Below are 22,406 nucleotides of genomic sequence, written 5' to 3'. Positions count from 1 at the left end.
TAAATATGCCCTACTCACTACTTAATGATTTTTAAAGTTCAACAGGTTTTTCCTTATATTCAGCACCTCATACCACACTTCCATACTCCCTGGGGAAACTGGGGTAGTGGTGGTGAGGGGGTGGCACAGGTGGTGGTGGTGGTTATGAAATGGGAAGAACATCTGGATAAATTATGAGCCATGATTTTCACTTAATGTTCTAGAGTTACTGAGCCAGAAAAGACCTAAATGCCTTACCAAATCCATTCTCATGCTTTCAGAGAGATGAATTTGATTTTACTTAGTTATTAGCTTTTATCAAACTTTAGTTTCCAATGTTCTCTACATGTTTCAGATCTTACTTTCTTTCCACTTTAAGATCTCTCCTCTGCAGATATAAAGACTAGCTGTTTTTTACAAAGTTCTTTTACATTATTACATGCTGAATATAGCTAGAAATAATTAACTGTATCTAAAAAAAAAGTTGTATGTCCGAGGAAAGGCATGTCTATAGTGTTAAAAATGCAATAGGAAATTAAAAAAAATTTTGTTTTTTGATCAAATTTGAAAAACTGCAGAATTCAATGAGTGCAAGAAAACCCTGGTATAGGAAAAAATACAAACATTTCTAACAACTGTCATTACATTTGGAAAACATTAAGCTGGTGAGGAAATGCCACTCCTAGCAATTAGAGAGCCAATAAACTCAGACTTGAGAAACACTATGACAGACTTCTGTCACAGACACTTGAACATCTGTCCAAAGAGTAAAGATAGTTTAAACTGAAGATACTAAATCAGCATTTTTTAAAGTATGGAGCATCAGAATCACCTGGGGCAAATGTTAAAAATACAGATTCTTAGAGTGAGAGCTACTGAATCAGAATTTCCGAGGATAGTCTGGGGAATCCGCATTTTTACAATCCAGGTCATCTTTAATCTCACTGAAGTTTAAAAACCAATGCTCTGGTTTTCTCATTCTTCAAATTAGTTTCTTTAATATATACTTCTTTTAAATGGAAGTATCTAAGTGAATAGCAAGATGAATTATCCCAAAGCTAACCCATCTGTGTTAACCAGGACCCAGATAAAGACAGTAAATGCCATAAGCTTCCCCAGAACCACCTCCAACCATCTTCCAATAGACAACCACTATCATGATGTCTAACATCACAGAGTAGTTTTGCATGTTTTGGAATTTTATATAAATGGAATCATACAGTATATATACGCTTTGTGTCAGACTTCTTTTGTACATTATATTAGTGCACTTCATTCCTGTTGTTTAATGTAGCAGTGTCTCTTCAGCTTTTACTGTTTTGAAGTATTCCCTAATATGCTGGATAGTAGAGGAGTCCATAGGATTCTGAAAGAGATACTCCCAGGCTAGGACACAGCTGTATCAAAGTAAACCTTCCTAATGCAGTTTGCTTTCCCAAGCTACTCTCTGTCCCTCTGTGCTACAGAGGGGACCCACAAGTTCCTATATTCTCCCAAGGGGAGACTGACAAGGTAGCTGAGTGGGAAGCAAACAGGTAAATGGGAAGTAGGCTTATCTGGAGCCTGCAGTGGAGTGGCATGTGCTAAACCTGCAACCTGACTTACACGGGGCTGCTTGAGACATTTTTGCAGAAGTCTCAGAGCTCTCTTCTCCACATCCAAGAGAACTAAGGTGAAGCCAGGTCAGCCAATAATTACTGGGCTCTGACCAGGCTAGGAAAAACCTGATCACATATTTTACAAGCTGTTGCCTATTGCATGAGAGGCCAGCAGGATGCCCAGAGAATAAAGAGTGAAGACAGTGTCTTCCCTGATGCCATTTTGTCATGCAAGCCTCCTCTCCTCCCCATATATGTGGACAGCATTTTAGAGAGAAGACAAAGGGTAGAAATAAGACAGCAATTTTCAAAATGTTTAAGCACTACCTTAAGATATTATAAATTCTAGCTGCTTTATATCAGATTAGGTTTTAAAGTGCCTAGGACTAAAAGTTAATTTTTTTCCAGACTTCCCACTGGGTGCGAGAGTTCTGTAGGAAAATTCCACTTCTTCTGCACATCTGAATTGTAATGAGCAAATCTGCAATCATATACATGTTATACATTTCCTTCCATTTTCCTCTTAGCAATCATCCTTTAAGATCCAGCTCGAATCCAGCCTCATATTACAGTGTTGCAGACTCTATTATGCTCATCATTCAACAAAGTTTCAAGTTTGAAGCAAAAAAGCAAGAAATAAAGTGGTTTATACCTTTTAGATATTTGATAAAATGATCTTGTTTGCTGTACGCACTCTGCTTTTCAAACTAAATGGTAGTATTCATTATGTCTTATCTACTACTCAAACCATAGCCACCTGGGTTCTACTCCCACTATTATTACTGCAGCTGTCTTTCTCAGGGGATCATGCTCCAATTACCCAACCCAATTACCCAACCCAATGTTGTCTTTGATTTGCATCCTATCTAATTTCTCTGTACCACGTGATCAGTACAAAGCCACTTTTGTCTTCGTGAAACTTGGCATCACCCTGGTTTTCTTCCTATTATCACTTTCCATCTCCTTTTCTGTCTTTTGCTCATTCTTAAAATGCATTTCCCCCAAGATTTTGTCCTCATCTTTTGTTCTTCTGTACCATCTCCCAGGGTTGCCTAAATCATTTCTATCACAATAATTATTAGCCTTATGCTGCAAGATCTGTATCTCTAGCTTTAATCTCTGCTGGGTTTCAGTCCCCATTTCCAACTACTGCTAGACATTTTCACATAGGTATCTCACCACCGATCAAATTCAGCACATACAAAATAAAGTCTTCTCTTCCATAAACCTCCCCCTTATCTTCCCTAGCAGTTAATGGCACCACCATATACTCAATCGCTGAGGATCAGAACTTAGGATTCTAAGTTGAAACTGCCTAACTAACTACACGCAACAGAAACTGACTCAAGCCTGCTTAAGAAAAGGTGGATTTAGGGAATTTACGGGTTCACTCCCTGGCTGGGGAACTAAGATGCTGCAGGCTGCGCAGCACAGCAAAAAAAAGAAAAGGAAAAAAAAAAAGAAAAGGGGGCTTTACTGTAAGAATTTAATAGGCAAAAATCACTGGCATCCAGAACAAGGAAATGAAGCATAGCTGTGTGACCTCAAGAATGGGACTGCAAAGCCAGAAACCAAGCCAATTCTCTCACAGGGCCTCAGTCGCTTGGTTCTGCAAACCTACTTCATCCCCTTGCTTCGCTCTATAGATCAGCTCTCTCTGCTTCTTCACTATTTCCTTTAGACCCTGGCTTGCTTCAGTGACTCTGGACCAGATCTAAATGATCTTTTCTTTTCCATGTACACCAATACCTAGTAAGTCTCTGAATTTCATAGCTCAAATTCTTAAGAAAGTCGCTCAGTTTGGCCTAAGAATTGTTTCTCCCTGGTAAGGTGTTCCGTCAGCTGTGGTCACAAGTATGGAATCATGTGTTACAAATGAGGCTGTCTAATCCCTGCCCTTCAGCAGTCAACTGTAGTTGAGTGTGTGAGATCCTGGATTATAAACATGGCTATCTAACCCCACTCTTTCAGCACAGGCTAAAGGTAGAGGACTATTTCAAGGTGGTATAGATACAGTGCTAGATGTGTCTTTGATTCCTATCTCTGCCACCACCTTTCAGACTTTCTGTCCATTCTCCCTACCTCAGTCAGCTGTGTACAAATTCCTCCCATTAGCCATCTCCTCTTGTTTGCCTATCCAGGGGAGTAACAGCCCTTTCTCTGTCCACTCAACTTCCACTGACTGCTCAGCATTTCCTTTCTTTCCTTCCTCCACTGTAACACTTGGCATTCAGGCTTGTCTTTCGCACTTGACTGTAAACTTAAAAGAGGAGATTATCTTATTCATCTTTACAGCTGTATGTATTCTGATTTCAGTAATTTTCCAGCATTTGAAATAATGGCCAGATATTTTAATCCAAATATCTGATTCACATCCATGGTGTTTATTTCAGTATATTCTTGAAATTAAATACCCTATTTCTGAATGATTACTGTGTTTACATGATAATTATCTAAATTCCTTAAGCAAATACACCAGATCTCTGTTCAGTGAAGGGGGGCAGGGTTTGTAGAGGACAGACGAGTAGACCATATCACTGTCTCAAGAAATGCTCCAATAAGTAAATATTGGTATTGTTCATATATAATGAGTAAAAATGTAGAATTTACAGAAATTGCATTAAAGTACAATTTCTTTTTATTTGGTGGTATTTCTAGCCAAGTTCTAAAGACTCAAAATCTCTGAGTAAAAAGTGAAAAGTTATATCAAGAGCTTCATTTATCAAGAGCCCACAGAGAGACTTCCCTGGCAGTCCAGTGGTTAGGACTCTGCACTTTCACTGCCGAGGGCCTGGGTTCAATCCCTGGTCGGGGAACTAAGATCCCTGCACGCCGCGTGGCGTGGCCAAAATAAAAAAGAAAAATAGAGCCTACATATCACATATCAAGAGCCCAAAGGAAGAACAGCAAGAAAAGTTTAGGATAATAGTTCTCAATGTTTGGTATGCATTAAGATCACCTATGGAGCTTTTCAGCATGTTCTGGAGATTGTCTGATTCAGAGGGCCTAAGGTGGGGTGGGGCTTGGACACCACTATTTTTAAACTATGTTTCTGATATGCATCAAATGTCAGTTACTGTTCTAGGATATTTTAAAAAATGAGTACATGTAGATTGTCTCTATAAAAGCACATTTCAACTACTCTCATTTGCACAACTGCTGTAGAAATGAAACATACAGAAAAGTGACACACTGTTGTTGCAAGAGAACTGACAGAACCTTTTCTTTTGAAAAAAATAAAACCATTTTCTAAGATCTGTCTATCAAAATCATTCTATGAAATTAAACATAAAACAAATACCAGCAAAAAATCATTTATATATAATCTATGGTTTTTTAAAAAGCCTAAAATCTAATGATACAGAAAGAATAATCTAATACAAATACAAAACAAAATTAATTTAGAAAATAATTTCTCAATAAGATGTTCAGCATCCTAAAAAGACTTTAAAAAAACTTAGCAATACTTACATAATTAAGAATAGAACTTTCCCAAAACACTGCACTGTAGCAAATATATTTAAAGATGAATTTAACTGATAATTGTGAGTGTTACAATGATAGCAGATACAACTAAAATATATGCATATTATGATAAAGAATAATACAGCATTATGAGAAGAATGACAAGACAAAGATACTCAGTCTTCAAGCTTTCTTTACATGTCATTCTGGAAGAGCGTCAAGCCATGTCAATTTAAAATAAAATTATTTTAGCTAAGAAGCAGATAATGTGATGAAGAAAAGACAATAAATCAACTTTAGTCACTCCAATCCAATAATCCTAAAAATAATAAATTTAAAGGCTAATTTATGTAAAGGCAAATGCTAATTATCATGTTAGAGGAAATTTGGTAAATACTACCCTTACAGAATTATGACATCACTATAGCAGTTTTTAAAAAGAAATTTTGTTCATTAGATGCTTGGATTAATGAAGATGTGAATTAAATATAGCCTCTCCATTTCAGCAGACTTCTTAAAAAGGCTGAGTCTTAATTTTCTTTAATTTCTTCACATTCCAATAAATTCCTATTGAATTTAAGCCAGAATAGATTAGTTGAACATTTTTATAACTTTATAAATTGTATTTAAACCCAGTATATTAAATTAATACATATGCATAATTAGATTTCTTAGATAAATACTAAATTTGATGTATGTTATACAAAGGCAATATTTCAAACTCTATTTAATTAAGTCAATCCCACTGGTGGCAATTTATTGTAAAAATGCTGCATGTGCTGTAAAATGGTGATGATCTGTACAGTTTAGAAGAATTTAGTTTTATTAAGTCTTCTACTTGGTTCCTATGACTAGGAACCCCAGAGAAAATACAACTAAAGAAATCAATACCAATAGAAAATACATTAATTTTGTTACAGGTGTAGTTTAAAAGCAGAAAACAAATGATGCACAGCAGAAATAAGACATAATGTCACCATGGTGTTTGATCAGCAGTATAGGAACTGACTTTGAGGAACTGATAGTTTACTGTCCAAAGATTAGGCAGTGAAATAAATCAATATGTGGGAAAAATGGGAGGGGGAAGAGTGGTAGTAAATATCAGAATAAATCTGAATTTTCTCAGTTCATTTGGAAGGAAAAGGACTACTGTGAAACTACAACCACCATGAACTGTTGTGGTTTAATCTATAAAAATTTAAAACTCAAAACTTTCAGAAAACTCAAGTATAAAATATTTAATAAACTGGCTTTCTGATAACTCAAATGTTCACTTATAATTGAAGTTAATTTCTTAACTATTTATGAATATAATGTATCAAGTTCAGAAGACAAGTGTTTTATACTATGCATTGCTTCTATTTAGAAAATTCTTTTTAGGATTTTATATTTTAAAAAGTGCATAAGAATACAAGAGAGGCTTATCAAAAATTTTCAAAACTCAGTATATTTTCCTCATCTCCAGTAATCTAGAAACCTATTAAAACAATCTGCATCAAATCTGAAACTGTCTTTAATAAGATAAAAACACCAAATATCTATTTAAAATTCATTTTGAAAATGTAGTCTCAGATAATTCAAATCAAAAGTACTGACCATTGGTTTTATCCAGAAAACTGAGTTCTAAATGAACAAAATTTATATATAGTTTTCTAGTTTTTAAGAGAAGCACTTTTTGTTTCATTAGAAAAGTTATTACCTCCAATGGACTATATTAATAGAGAAATAGCACAATTCTTACTCAGTACCTAAATTTTCTTAGGCAGAGATCCAAATTTTTTTCCCCCATAGTTTATGTACTGGTCTACGGGGCTTAGTAACAGCACCACTCTTGGGCTGATACTATTATGGATTTTGTTTAAATTTTGAGGGGAAGAAAATAAACACACCCCATAGGTCATAAGTGAATCATAAACTGATAGATTCCGCTTCAGTAAATGAAAGGCAATTCTAAAATGAAAATAAGTATGGAATTAAGGCAGCTCTAAAAGATAGTAAAACTTATCCACCCCAAATAGTGCTACTGTAGTATAATTCATTCCTTTAAAAGCTGTGTGTATAATGTAGACATAAAAGCCAAATATCAAAATAAGCATTGCACAATTATGATGCAGCATCAGGTGCTTTTACTTCAGTGAATGAAAAATAATGGCCACAACTCAAATGAAGGGTTAATTTAATATGAATATATGCACCTTACCAGAGATGTTTATGTTTACTACCAGAGACGATTTAGCAATTCCATATTCCTCACAAAGTCAGTATAATTGTTGTAAAAAAATCAATTGTGGTTCTGAATACCCGTTCACAGTTGACCTCAACAATGTATCTGATGTAGGAGACTGATTATCTGTGACAGGCAGAAGCATGTGGTGGTCCTCAGTCCCAAGTGGAAGAGTTAGTGGTAAAGTCATATCAGAAGGCTTCACATCCAAAGTTTCTGATAAAGGACTTTTTTGTATGGAATCTTGTTCACTCAAGGGATGATCCTCTATACTGGAATCTAGAATTTTATCTGTACCTGAAATGGAAGGGAAAAAAATTCACCATCTTTAAAAACAAAACGAAAACCATGAGGAAGACTCAATCTATTTACCACCCCCAGAACTTGCATTCCAGCCCCACACCTTCAGTCACAGTTTCTTTTTTGCTGATTTGCCCTTCACATTATCTATACAAATCCATTATGGGCCTCAAGATTAGGTTTAAGCACCATTATAAAAATGGACTTAATTGTGCTGGACCAGGGTAAGCTGTTTCCTATCTACTTTATCACTCATTTGTCAGTTTTTCATATACCACCTTGTGACATCTGTCTATCTTACTGGTATGTAACATTCTACTTAGGTGTGCCTTGAATGCTCAACAGACTATAAATTCCTTCAAAGTAAATGTCTAATTACACTTCTCTAATTCCTTCAAAGTACCTTATAATGCTACACACATAATAAGTACCCAGTTTCTTCACTGAATGTATTAATGAGTAGTTCATATTATTCTGTGAGTTCAAGTTCAGAGGTATGGCACTTTCATTTATTTTCAGAAGGAAGAAATTCTGTGTTACTCAAGGGAGTAATTACCCCACTGACTAAAGATACATTTTTCCCTTCAAATTTTCCACTAGCTTTACCACGCTCTTCTCACTTCAAAGTACTGACATGATTTCAATCTCACCAACCTTGTTAGACAAAATTTCATATTTGCTTTTTTAAAGTTATGATTGTTTTTGCCAGACTATTCTTCAGTTCAGCCAGCCAAGAATACAACTTGCGCTCTCTTGTTGCGATGACTCTCTTCACAATATTCTCTCTGCCTGGGATGAACATTCCCTTTCCCATCTCCACCCTTTGAACTCTTCTCCACCTTTCAGTTTACCTAGAATTAAGCCTTTCCAATACTCACCTCAGAAGGACTTAATCTCTTCTTCAGTATTCTTGCATCTCTATTATATCCTGTATTTTGTGTTGTAATCAGTTATTTATTTAGATTTCTGGTCTCCCACACCAGATTGTAAGCTCTCTGAGGACTAGGACTACGCCTTGTTCAACTTCATATACCCTGCATAGTTATGTGTACTTTAGAGGTATTTAATAAATGCCTGTTGAATTAATGACTCACTGAAGTTTTCAGACATTACTACCTCAATCCTTATGATGTTTATATTTACTATCAAAGACTTACTATCATCTCTACACAGTGAAGAAAACTAGTGTTTTGTTTCTAATCATGACAGAAGGCTAAGCACAGTGAAACTTTCTCAAGGATTCATTTTAAATAACAGACTAAAAATTTTGTAGTCTGGCTTTCCATTTCATGCATCATAACAATTTGGGGATACCCGTTTCCCTATTTCCTCTTATACATTTTTGGACTAGCGTTCATGATGCTCCTTTCTTCGCATAACTACAGTAAACCCCAGTTAACCTAGATTCTAGTATGGGAAAGAGTGATATATAGTTGTTTATGTATTCTCTCATTCTTGCAATTGTTCATATATCAGGTTTTTATTTATTTATTTATTTATTAATTAACATCTTTATTGGAGTTTAATTGCTTTACATTCATATATCAGGTTTTTAAAGGAGGAAGTATTTCAAGCAATGTTTATTACAAGGTCAATATGGAAAGAAATTCAGAGTGAACTCATCTGAACATTATAAAGCTACCTTCCTCATATGTGTGCACCTAGTTTTTAAAAATATATACCTAATTTAAACTGTTACAATGTCTATCTCAACATTTTAAGGAATAGTACAAATATGAGAGCACCAAATTTTTAAAAAACAGAAGCATTTACCAGAATGGACTTTTGTTTTGTGCTTCTTTAAATTTTTAATATCTGTGTAAGAATTTCCACATAATTCGCAGATAAATGGTCTTTCTCCTGAAAAACAAGTTAAAAAATTAAAATCTCAGTATTTCAGAAGCTGCTAAGGCAAAAATATCAATGTTCACGAACACAATGCAAACATTATACTGTTTAAATTTAGTTTCAAATTACCATTTTAATCTCTTGGTTCTAATATAGTGAAATGAAAACTTCTATACACATAGGCACTCCTTTCCTTTATAATACAAAGCGTCCCTATTTCAAGGAAAAATCGAGCATTTTCACTAACAGAACCTTCAAACTAAAAAAAACTTACTTTTTTATTTCTATCAGACATTTAGTGAGTGCCAATTATATGCCAGACTCTGGCTAAGAGATGTAGCTGGGGGAAAAATGCGTAATTATGGTTTCTGCTCTCAGGTAGCTTATAAATTAGAAAATCCTTTAAAAATACTCACAGAATAAAAATACTACAAAATTATAATTCTTCTGAAATAAGAACTGTTCATTGCTTTATAATGCAAAGTAAGGAACATGAGGATATAGAAGTTACCAATAAACTTATTAACTGTTTACTAGGTGCTCACACTATACTAGATAGGAATTACAAGAAATAACTATTAGAAAGAAAAAGAACAGTACATTTTCAAAGTGGTGTTCTCCTTTGTTTTAAAAATTTTTGTGTATTTCATATTTTCTTCATATTACTTATATACTACTTTTACAATAACCATGTCAATATTAAAATATATTCCTAAAACATGCATACTGAACATTGTTTAATAAGAAAATCTGATATTATCTTGGTATTATCTATTCCTTTTCATTTTTTGGTATTATCTGTGTAATTTTATCCAAATCATTTAAAAACCATTGATTATCTGGCACACTTCTTAGAAAATCTACACAATTCTTGACCAAATTTAATCCATAATCCAAACAACTAAAAAACCAAAAATAAACAAATAAAAAGTTGATATTCATACATTAAAATATAGCTACAGTTAGAGTATGATTAGATACCATATAGTCCATAATGGTTTAAAGTCAAGGTTTACATAAAAAGAAATTAGAGAGAACAAAAAATAATACGTTCTCCCTAAACACAGACCTGTATGGGATCGAAAGTGTTTGTTGAGCTCTCCTGAGGAAATAAAACTTTTCCCACAAATACCACATATGTATGGTTTTTCACCTAGATGGAAAATAAAAGATAGCGAAGTGGTGTACTATACCAATATAATATTTATCAATTACAATAATCTAAAGTAAGCTGTTCTAAAATATTATTTAAATTAAAACCTCTTTGTATTGTATTTTAGAGGTATTTTCAGTGTGATCCAACTTAAATGAACATTAGTAATTACTTTACACTGTTCATGTAACCTGATGCTTTTCATATAATAAAACTTTCTCCAAATATCCTTCTAGTAGACTAGAGGTGGGCAAGAAGTCTGATTTTTATATAATTAAAAACATGAAAATTCATCAATCCATATTTCAATTTTTGCTGTCTATAAGATTATTAAAGGGGAATAAAATCATTTAGGAAAGATCTATTAAAAAATTACCCTACAAAAAAATGAAAATTTTTGAACAACAGGTTTTGCTTCAAAATTGATACTTTGGGTTTGAAGTATCTATTTAATTTGCAAATCTTACAATGTCTGTGTAGAAAAAGTCCTAAGAAGTTATTAAATCAACGTTCTACCCAAACTCACCCCAACCCCTTAACTTTACAGTTTTATCCAAGGGAAATGAAGCTTCAAGACCCTAAAGAGTTCTTCTAAGGTCATAAAAAATGTCTTATTAACTCAAGTTTATATATTTTCAAAATTATCTGATTTTAATGTATATAAGTTACATGATAAAAAAATTTCACCCACTGTGTATTATTCTAGAAAATAAGTCTGCTTTTATATCTAATATTTATGTGAAAATCAGAAACACAAAAAGCTTCAAGAAGCACAGACACAACAGATATACAACTACAAAGCCTGTAACCTACTTTTTGTAAAGGCTCAATTTCCCTTTTTCTTTTATTTACAACTTTCCTTATTTTAAGCCATCTCTGTGTCAAATTCTTACCGGTATGTTTTCGAGAATGAGTAATAAGAGAACTAGAGACAGCAAATGCCTTCCCACAGGTGTCACACACATAAGGCTTTTCTCCCGTATGCCTTCGAACATGATAGGTCAATGTGCTGGCTTGGGCAAATCGCTGTCCACACCTATCACATACATATGGCTTCTCTCCACTATGCTTCCTATTAGTAAATAAGTATAAAGATACATGTTGGCAAGTAAAACAATCTGAGGATCACGCCACACAGCAAACATTTTTCATACAATTCTTCATGCAGTATCTTATTTCATCTTAACAGATCAACAGTATGTGTTTAAAATCAAGTTTTCAATGTATACTGTCAAGAATAAATGTTTTGGTTTTCAAAACATTAGTTCTGAGATTAGTTCAAAGTTTTGCCATCAGCCTTATGTGGTAGTCAAGTGTGCCCATAATACTGCAGGCAATTATTTTTGTCTGTCCATTCACTCACTCTTCAAAACTCCTTCCTCAAACCTTCAGCACCTCCTCACCTATCCTCACTCTCAGCTGATGTCCTTGCTTCCTGTTTCACTGAGAAAAATTTAAGCAATCAGAAGGAAATTTCTACCACACAAATCTCCACCTATAGGCATCTGTATCTATAGAGTTTGCTTTTCTTAACTCTGAGAATGACAGTTCTTCTGAATCCAACTACTCCAGTTTATATACTTAAGATACTATCCTCCTTGCCTACTCAATGATCACTCTTGCAGTTTCCTCCATCCTATATCATCTAGTTTCACCACCCCTTTGGATCGTAGCATACAAATATACTGATACATCTCCCATCTTAAAAAAAAAAAAAAAGACCCCTGACCTTACTTGCTCCTCTATTTTCTGTTCCCCTTTAGTAAAATCTTGAGTCTCCAATGGTTCTACTTTCATTTCTTCTCTACTAGCCTCTGCTAACACTGCTTTTGTCAAAACCACTGCTAACCTCTCACTTTGCCAAATCCAATAGTCAATTCTCACTCTTAATCTCCCTATCATCAGAATTTGACACAATGATTACTCCCTCTGAAATCATTTCCTCCACCTGGATTCCAAGACAGCCCAATCTTCTGGTTTGCCCCTATATTGGTTGTTCCTTCCTAGTCACTTATAATGACTTGCCCGTCTCCCAGAACTCTTAGTTAGTGTGCCTTATGACTCCATCCTTTGATCTTTTTTATCCATCTTCATTCCCTTGGTGACCTCATCTAATGTTATGACTTTAAATACTATCTACTCAAACCAGTCCCCTGACTTCCAGACTTAGATAACCAACTATCTAATGCACGTTTCCATTCAGATGTCTAATAGTCATCTCAAATTTAACATGATCAGAACTCTACTCCTAAACTCCTGTACTCCTACATAAACTGCTTTATCCACAAATCTCCACTTCAGTTAATGGTAATTCTATCTTTTCAGATGCTCAGGCTCAAAACTTGAGAATCATTTTTAATTCTACTCTTCTTTTTTTCTTTCATACCCCACATCCAATGTGCAGCAAATTCTGTTTGTTGTACCTTTAAAATACGTCCAGAATCTGACTACCACTTATCTCTTCCACTGCTATCTCTCTGACCTGAACCATTGTCACTCTCACTTGGGTTTTATCTATAGCTTCCTAACTGGTAACTTTGCTTCCACTCTTGCAATCCTACAATCTTTTGCTTAACATAGCATCCATAGTGATCCTCTTACAATGCAAGCAAGATTACATCACTTACTTCTCATTCTCAAGAGTAAAAGCTTCATAATGACCTACAAAACCTTCACCATCTGGACACCCTAACACCATTCTGATCTTATTTCCCTCCCTCACTTATTCCTCTCCAGGCACCATGGCTCCCTTGCGGTTCCTTCACTGTGCTGAGAATACTGTGTGGTGGTACCACAATTAGAACTCTACTGTCCTGAATTCTCATACAATAGTCTATTTAAGGCTATAGTGAATGACAGACTCAAAGATCAAACATCTGTTTTTTTGTTTTTATTTTTACCTTGCATGAATCTTGAGATTGCTAGAAGTTGCAAATTGTAAATTGCATACATCACATTTATAGGGTTTTTCCTCACCATGATGCATGCGACTATGGAAGACTAGCTGGCATTTCTGAGCAAATCCTTTATCACACAATTCACATTTGTATGGCTTCTCACCTAAAAGTAAATAAAATTTATATTTAGAAGGAAATATTGTTTTAGTTGCTTAAGCCATACAAGCTTTCAAAAGAGTTCATCAACAGTACTAGTTTCAGTATTCAGAAAATATTAACTCTAGAAGTAAAAAAGCAAATAGGATATTTTTCCAGATTGATTACTGAAACCACCAGTAGAGTTAAAAGAAATTAGTGTTTCTTAGTGCATAATAGTGAAAAGTGATCAATGAGAGAAATACATAATGCATCTTAAAAAGCACAAATCTAAGTGTACCAATAAAGGTAAATATAGAGGCTGAGGAAGGAATGTATATATAATTTATGTTCAGAAGTTCGACAAAGCAGCAGGTGGTGAGATGTGTTGGTAAAATCTGAGAATCAGCCTGAGTTGTAATTACTTCTTATCAGTTTTAATATATTGTCTGTTAAATATTTAGCAAGGCAGAACTAAATTTATGCTTATTTTTTGAGGGAAAATGGTTTAAAGAATTCACACACTGGGACTTCAGAGTATCAGTTAACAACAAAACAAATAGCCATTAAATACTTGGTCACAATTACAAAGACATTTTCAAGTCTAACATGCTCAATACTTTTATGAATACAAGTACATACCAAATTTTGGTCACAAACAGTCAACAATGTATGTTAATATGTTTATAAAAATATTATTTCAGTCACAATATAAAAACAATTATACTTTCCACGAACCACTCTTACCTGTATGAGTTCTTACATGCGTTTTCAGCTGGTTACATTGGGTAAATGCCTTTCCACACAAGTGGCAGACATAAGGTTTGACTCCTTTATGTATTCTCATGTGCCTTCGCAAGCTGCTGGCTTCTGAAAACACTTTCCCACACGTGTTACACATTGGTTTGGCCTTGGAATACCTCTGATCCAGCTCTTCCCCGGAGCTCTCCAGCTCGTAAGAGTTCTTGACACTGGCTATATTAGACATAGAGTGTTCTTTCAGAGCACAGTTTGGCTGTGATTTTCCACGCTTCCGTTTCACTGTAACAGTTTGCACAATATCTTGTGCTGGAAAAGTATTTTCCACAACTGATGTCAACTCAAGTTCTGAATTATTTCTTTGTGCAACTTGTTCTATTACAGGCGTGGACAATTTATTTGCATCTAGATATACTTCAACAGATGCATTCTCTAAAATGTCACTGGGATATTGCACTGTTTTATTCTGCCCTGTTTTCTGGGAGTTGAAGGCCTTCTTCTTCTTTTTAGTTTGAGATGACTTCTTTGCTAAAGCCCCTTGTTTAGGATTTGCCTGAACTAAATCTGTAGACCCTTCTGATTTCTCCCGACTGTTATAATCTCGTAGAGTAAGGAGACAAGTCTGTTGATTCAATTCAATGTTTCCGGTAATACTAGATATCTCTGTAGAAGAGGGATTAGCAATAAAAGCAAAATCTTCCATCTTTATTTTACATTTAGTGACCACCTCTTCCACTTTGAGATAGTCAGCAGCCTGATGGATTTCTTTAACATTCCAACTGTAAGGAAACAAGGCTAAATGACAATGTTCTGATCAAAGAAAACACGTTTTGAAACAGAGCTACACAAGTATTTCTGTCTTTTAAAGACCTAATGAAGTAGAATGATACAAAAGGCCTAAGAGAACAAATTTATAAAAAATTTATTCACTCAGAATGTTTAGGCAAAAATCTCCAGTTTTACAGAACTTGAAAAGATGAAAAGTAATGGATTATTCATATGTACAACCATGGAAAAACAAAATGTTAAAATTTCTACGTGTTAAGAAAACAGTTGGAACACAAAAGTGGCTGTTAGCAACTTACTGCCTCCTCCCATTTCTCCTGAGGCCTCTTCAGATACCAAGCAACTTTTCTGGACTGGCAACAAGAAGAGTCTAAAGAAATTATTACCTTCCTCTGCTCCCCTGTGAGGGACTTCAACTGCACTTCTCAGACTTTCCTGTGCATGTGAATCACCCAGGGATTTGTTAAATGTAGATTGATTCAGTAGGTCTGCTTTGGGGCCTGAGCATCTGCATTTCTAACATATGCCCTGGTGATGCCAATGCTGATGGTCCATGGATCACATTTGGAAGAACAAGGTTTTAGAATGCACTAAGCTCTCTCTAGCAACCTTCCCAGCTTTTTTGTGTGTGATCCCCAACCCAAATTAGCTGGAGAGTTTGTCATATTAGAGTTATGTAGAAAAGATTAATGTTCAACATTCCAATCAATATTTACTGAGCATTTCACTTTATAAAATGCTTAATCTGCCGACTCAGGAGCCCGCAGTGTGGGGTGGGGTAGGGTGGGCAGCTGCCCATTAGACCAGCAGAGCAGGACTGCAGGGGTGCGGCCCTCCCTCCCATGCCCTTCTGTTCAGATACCCAAGGGGCCCATGTGCACCCCTGGGATCACATGGCCGAACACAGGACCCCAGAGGTTTCCAGAGTCTTTGCCTACCAGGGAGGCTGGGGAGGCCCTGCCGGCCCATCTCTGAGCAGAGCATCCCCAGATGGGGCAGAGCTGCATATGGCTGGGCTAGACAGGGAGGGGTGGGGCAGTGGGCTCTGGAAGGGGCTGATGGTAGCAGATAGGGTGTTGCCTCTTGCCTGCAGGTGGGGAGCACCCTGACTGAGTGGGTGGCGAAGGGTTGGTCACCAGGCCCAGACCCCCAGCTCCTTTGGTTATAGGCTGACATCAGAGTAGTGGCTCATGGGAAGCGGTTAGCTGGAACGTCTGAGGCCTGGCTCACAGAGTCAGGGAGGAGCTGGGAGAAGCGGACAGTACCGTGAAGGCAGATAAGGGGCAGCAGCCTCAGGTTTCTGCCCCCCACTCCCCTGGTGTTTTCCAAGCCAAAGCCTGCAGCTTACTTTTTAAAAAAATTTTTTAAAAAGAAAAGAAAAACAATTTATAAAAGCAAAAAATTAAAAATCTCCTTATTGTTAAATCTTTTAATATGTATTGTTATATGTACTGAATAAAATGTGAAAAGCAAAAAAAAGAAAAAGAAAAAAAAAAATTTACTGAGCATTTACCATGTATGGTACTGAGAGCGATATTAAGAAATACCAAATAGTCTCTGCCCTCCAGAAGTTTACAATGTAGTGAAAGGCTGGCTGTTCAATTACGCTAGCAATGGCTCTGGATTACTAGCTGAATTAATTAGAATAAATCAGCATCTTTGGGTGCTTCAATTTTCTTAGCTGTAAAGTCAGAGAGCTGAGTTGGTATTAACACTAAAAATATGCCCTTTTAATTATCTGATGATGGATACATACACAAACATACACATACACACATACATACACACACACACACCCTCAAGTAACCTTCCTACTTGTCATTTTCCCCAGATATAATTTAATCCCTCAGAAAAATTAAGTAGATTTATAGGCTAGTTTGGAAACCTAATCACCACTTTTAGTGAACATTTTATTCTCTGGGAAAATCCATGCCAAGTTCCTAAACATACTACAAATAAACTTTTGGAAAATAATCTGTTTGTAAACTGACTCCCTTAGCTAAGAAAACAATACTTAAAATAGTCTTTTCTTATGGCCTTTGGCTATAATTCTGGAGCAAATAACGAACGATCTTTGTAATCAAGTTAACTCCCTGTTTGCAAAGATATAGCATGAATGCCCCAAACATAAATACAATCTTATTCATCTTCCATACAAAATGCTTTTTGCATGTGTACAGCACTGTCACTCTCTAAAAACATTACGTTTCTTAAGCATTTTTATTGATTCTGCTACACAGTCTATTATTAAAATACAATAAATGAGAGTCCCTATTAGAATGAAAACCAAATTTACTCCATCACTTATTATACTTAGGTCTCAAATTATAATTGTGCTTAGTGCTTCATAAAATGAATCACCAACAAGGTGGGATAGACTTTAAGACCAATACAAACTAGTACTGAGTCGCACACTAACTGTTCAGTACTGAAACAGTAATTCATACAAATTATTTATTTATTTCACAGATAGCCTATAATCTGTTACAATTAAGAGAATCAGCATTTGTTTATGTCAGTAACTGATCTGCTTTTGTTTATAAGCATGAAGTTAAAGTGCCTGCAAACTTGCTTTCACTTTTTGAATAGTCACTGAAAGTCATTTAATTACATATTGCCAGGTATATGGCTAACTGCTTTATATCAGTAATTATAATCCCCATTTTACATACAAATGAAGGATCAGAGGCCCAAAGAAGTTAAGTAACTTGCCCAAGATCACAGAGTGTTAGAACTAAGATTTGACCAAGGTAATCTAGCTCCTGAGTCCACTTAATTCTTTATTATTCTGTTTTCTTAATCACTAAGTTGTACAGACTTTCTAGTTTTGGTATATGTCTTCTCTTGCATTTGTGTCTGGGCTCAAACAATTGGCTCCCCATCTCCCCAGGAAAGATATGTATCAAAAAAGACTGAGCCAGGGACTTCCCTGGCAGTCCAGTGGTTAAGACTTCACCTTCTAATGCAGGGTGTGTGGGTTCAATTCCTGGTCGGGGAGCTAAGATCCCACGTGCCTCGGGGCCAAAAAACCAAAACATAAAACAGAAGCAATGCTGTAACAAATTCAATAAAGACATTAAAAATGGTCCACATCAAAAAAAAAAAAAAAGATTGAGCCAAACATCTGGCTCTTCTTCACACTGGTTTTTTGCATGAAGGCTCAAAGTAAGGCACTCTTCATTGTGTTCCCATCAGTTCAAGATTTTTGGCAAAGTTATTTGAGAAAAGGAAACCACTAAATTGAAGATCAACCAAAATTCACTGGTTTTGTGATTATTTTATATTATGTATTCTAAATTTTTAGATCAGAGGCACTTGTATAGCCAAATATTCAGTAAATTTAAATAACATCATATGACATTTATCTATGACACTGCTTTGTTCCTTTAATCAACTCACACAGAACTGACTCAAAAATTTCATTACATCAAAATTTAAAAGCAATTCCAAAGAGCATGAATGTTTCCTTTTCAATAGGATTAAGGAACATCCTAATTCCAGCTTTTCAAGAAGTATATTTCCACGATAAGCTGCAGTGTAAAGAGAAGGAAGAACTTTGCTTAATGTGTACATGCATATATCTATAGAGATCATCTGGAAAACAATGAAAGAATATTTACCGAAGTGTTAAGAGTGGTTATCAGTGGGTGGCAGAATTTCAGGTGTTTCCTTTTTTGTTTTTTCCCTAATTTTTCTCCAATAAATGCGGAATTAATGGGCTTGTAGAGTAGGATAGAGAAGAGGAAATAAAGGAAGGAAAGTAATGTTCATTGGGAGGTAGTAAATCCTAAATCTTCACAGTAACAACCAATGTAATTATTATCATCTCATTTTTACAAATGGAGAAACTGAGGCCCAGAGAGGCTATATCTTGCTCAGAGACATGGTGACTTGACAGGCAAGATCTAATTCTAAAGCCCATAATCTTTCTATGTCAGATGATGATCTATTCATGTTTACACTTTCATAAAAGACGGAGAAAAGAAGACAGGAGTAAGTTGATTGGTTCCTCTTTCCTTTTATCCCCACCACCTTTTGCCCAACAATGAGTAAACGTATTAGTATTAATCTAATTATACAGTTCACCACATATGAAAGACACAAAACGCCTGCATTATCAGATTCCTCAGAACCTACTTCTTGTCAGTGCAGTGACAGCATTAAGCATCTCAGAAAAGCATCCTAGCATCTTAGACCAGACTTAAGCATTAGCACTGATAGCTCTACCAGGCAACAGGAGTCATGGCCATTAACACGCCAATGAAGATATTTTCCCGAATCAAGATCAGGAAGAGGTCCTGCAGGTTGCTATTTATAGCTGGAAATGGGAGCACTATTAAATGCACACAGAGATTCTTCCTTCTTTCTCCATCTATGCCTCCCCACCCCAAACACCTTAAGAGGTAGGGGATAGAGAGTGATAGAGAAGACCAGAGGAACATAAAGACCAAAAAGCAAGGGGAAATTGGAATTCAATTAAAATTCATCATATTTTGATCTTTAACTTTACATAACTGAAATCACAGGCTTTGTTTCAGTAGATAAATCAAATGTGTCAAAAACCATGCTTTAATCGTATTAACATCTGTACTTTTTGTGCTTATGAAATGTGGTCTGTTTATCTCAAATCAGAGACACTGACTTCTTTATTAAAAACAACACTGTGCACATCAATATTTGAAGACTCAGAGTTCAGGGACTAAATGGAAAAAAACTAATCTGCTTTAGCTCTAAAGACTATTGAGCAGCTTTTGTAAGTGGAAATAAAATGTGTACCTTACCTGTCAAGATTTAGAGTTCCTGTGTATATAAATTCCAACAGTTTCTGAAATCCATCCGCCTTCACCTGACTCTGATCAAGAAAGACATTGTTCTCTGAAGTGCTTCTGTAGATCGCACCAAAATACTCACTAAACGAGGCAAGCACATTCCTATGAGCTTTAAACTGGAATTCCCCAATTACTATGGTGCAGTCACAAAGAAAACCTGCTTCCCGTTGTTTGTTCAGTCTCTCTAAAAGGTGCTCACAGTGGTGCGAATACTGCATTTTGATATCAGAATCGAATTTTACCCTTGTTCTAAAAAACAAAAAGAAATAGTAAATCAGTAACCCTAAATTTTCATCAAACTTTTCACCCAAGCAATTGGTGAGTGAAGAGACACAGAACATGAAATAAAATAAAGTCTGTTCTCATTTTATATCTCCAGAAAATTCTTATCAAACAGATATGAATAAAACTGCCGAAGGGATAAATGCCTTTCTAGCTTTTATTTCAGCTTGGTAAACTAACACAATCCTTTGGACACGTCAATAAATGGCGACGTGCGAAAACATTTTCCACAAAGTGGAAAAAAAAAAAAGCACCGCAAAATTTCACGCTTTTGCATCAGTTGAACCTTCAGACTTTCAAGCTCAGTAGGCACACGTATATTACGAAAAAAAAATTAACAAACCACTAAGAAATGATTTCTTGGGACAAAGGGAGAAAGGACACGGTATGAGTTCTTTAAAACTGCTCTCAATCGCTTCTCGGCCTTTTGGCTAAGATCAAATGTAAAACTCTCAAATCACTGAAACCTGTTAGCTTCCTCGGAGCACAGTGGCTTCAAACGCAAGGTGGGCGCCCAGGGGGCGGAGAACGAGCAGGGCCAAGAGTTGTCAAAGGTTAGGTCACTCGCCCCAGGAGGCCACACCCCTCCCTACCCCGCCTCCACTCGAGGTGGCATCGGAGAGTGACTGCGAAAGCCGGTCTCCCCTGGCTTCCGCCTCCCTGCCCTTCGCCGAGCTCCCACTCCCGCAAATTCCCACAGCAGAGGTTGTGGCCAAGGCCAACACCGGGGCTGCCTCGCCCAAGCTTTCCACACTAACACCTTCACTCCGACCTGAGCGCGAACTCCAAGGAGCCTGCCCTCCAATGTCCCAGGGTCTAGAGAGAGCGGGGACAGCAGGCTGAGGGCGAAGACAGAACTCACCTATAGCAATCCAAAGGGGAACACAGTTTCCTCACTCTCTCTCCGCCATCTTGGAAGGACGTCACCGCGCCACGCTCCACCTCTCCCTTCTTCCTCCACAGCGACGTCACATCCGGCTCCGGGCATTCCGTGGCAACCCCGTAGGCTCTAGGACCTCGGAGGCCCGATGCCGGCCTGTGGGGAATAGTCTGGAGTACAGAGACACCGCTACCTAGCATGCCAGGAGCTAGGGAGAAACAGGGAGAGTCTTGGATACGAGATCTAAGGGCTCGCTCACAGCGCCACGCCTGTCTTCCTTATTCTGAGCATTCTGGTTGGAGGACAGTCGGCATCTCGCGCTCGGCCCGCATTCAGGGCCGAGACTGAACCGCACTGAACCGCGCTGCACCGCGGGCCTCTTTCCAGGAGCCAAATGGCGCATTGCGTGCTGGGGCTTGTAGTTAGTTGCTCGTCTTCTCCCATCATCCTCCCCTTCCTTGAGGCCCCACGAGTAGGAACAGCTGCTTTGTGTACTCGGGCTCTGGGCCATGGGAATTTTTGAGCTGAAACTGATCACCCCTTTTTAGTTTACGTACCCGAAAGCTCTTGGGAACCCACGAGTCTTGTTTGCATCAGCCAACTGGAGCCCAGTTTCCAGGATACCCTTACGTGGTGATTGAAGTCTGAGCTGTATGAAAGCGGAGCAAAGCAGTAGGGTACACTGGGCATGCGCATGGGGGAAAGGTGGGCTTTGTACCGGAAAGGGTTCTTCTGCGTCTGGACTAGAAAATTTTTAATACAATTATTTACATCGTATTCAGATTTTGTGCAGTGAGGGAAAGGGGTGCCAGTTATCTGCGTAATATAAAAAGACGCAGAAACGGTAAGATAAGTCGTGCTGATATGTTAGGGTGAATTCTTTCATACTACCCGCGGACAATATAATCTAAGAAAACCAAAATGTCAACATTTTTTCTTGTTAAAAGTTGTAGCACAGGGAGCTCAGCTCGGTGCTCTGTGATGACCTAGATGGGTGGGATTGGGGGGTGGGGTGGGAGGGAGGTCCAAGGGATGGGGAGAATATATGTATATATCCTGATTCATGTAGCTGATTTCACTTCGTTGTACTGCAGAATCTAACAAAACATTGTAAAGCAACTATACTGCAATTAAAAAAAAAAAAGTTGTGTCAGGACCACAGGAAATTTACTCGTGATTTTATATTAAAGGACAGTCTCAACTTGAATTTATTCTTTTCTCTCTTGAGATTTTTTACAACCAGATTCTGTTTGCTCTCTTTGTAAATTCTT

At 36.8% G+C, this 22,406-nt stretch overlaps 1 protein-coding gene across 3 annotated transcripts; it reads right to left on the bottom strand.

Annotated features, from left to right (window-relative positions):
- Positions 1-76: 76 nt before the first annotated feature.
- On the bottom strand, positions 77-21,739 carry MYNN (myoneurin). 3 transcript variants are annotated; one of them, XR_005019662.1, is made up of 9 exons: positions 21,118-21,343; positions 19,926-20,222; positions 14,347-15,137; positions 13,468-13,627; positions 11,461-11,639; positions 10,484-10,567; positions 9,340-9,426; positions 7,243-7,563; positions 77-5,609 (listed from the first exon to the last, which is right to left on the bottom strand). XR_005019662.1 is itself a non-coding variant. In XM_036850002.1 (8 exons), the coding sequence occupies exons 1-8, from the start codon at positions 21,333-21,335 to the stop codon at positions 7,301-7,303; spliced, it is 2,079 nt and encodes a 692-aa protein (XP_036705897.1). In that variant the 5' UTR covers positions 21,336-21,739; the 3' UTR covers positions 7,202-7,300. The 3 variants fall into 3 exon arrangements, 2 of the variants coding, with proteins under 2 accessions (XP_036705897.1, XP_036705898.1); XM_036850002.1 differs by lacking the exon at positions 77-5,609 and having other exon boundaries at positions 7,202-7,563; positions 21,118-21,739; XM_036850003.1 differs by lacking the exons at positions 77-5,609; positions 10,484-10,567 and having other exon boundaries at positions 7,202-7,563.
- Positions 21,740-22,406: the final 667 nt, after the last annotated feature.

Source organism: Balaenoptera musculus, chromosome 4 (assembly GCF_009873245.2).
Source record: "Balaenoptera musculus isolate JJ_BM4_2016_0621 chromosome 4, mBalMus1.pri.v3, whole genome shotgun sequence".
NCBI classification, from domain to species: Eukaryota; Metazoa; Chordata; class Mammalia; order Artiodactyla; family Balaenopteridae; genus Balaenoptera; species Balaenoptera musculus.
Note: the sequence above shows the minus strand (reverse complement) of the source record. Positions and strands in the feature narration are given on the sequence as shown.

Bases quoted from the DNA above. Each gene is read 5' to 3' on its own strand.
- MYNN (XM_036850002.1), bottom strand. From the start codon at position 21,335: ATGCTAGGTAGCGGTGTCTCTGTACTCCAGACTATTCCCCACAGGCCG. The intron at 13,628-14,346 runs GTAAGAGTGGTT...ATTTACTTTTAG, and splicing joins GCATGTAAGAACTCATACAG to GTGAGAAGCCATACAAATGT. The intron at 7,564-9,339 runs GTAAATGCTTCT...CTTCCATTTCAG, and splicing joins CAAAACAAAAGTCCATTCTG to GTACAGATAAAATTCTAGAT.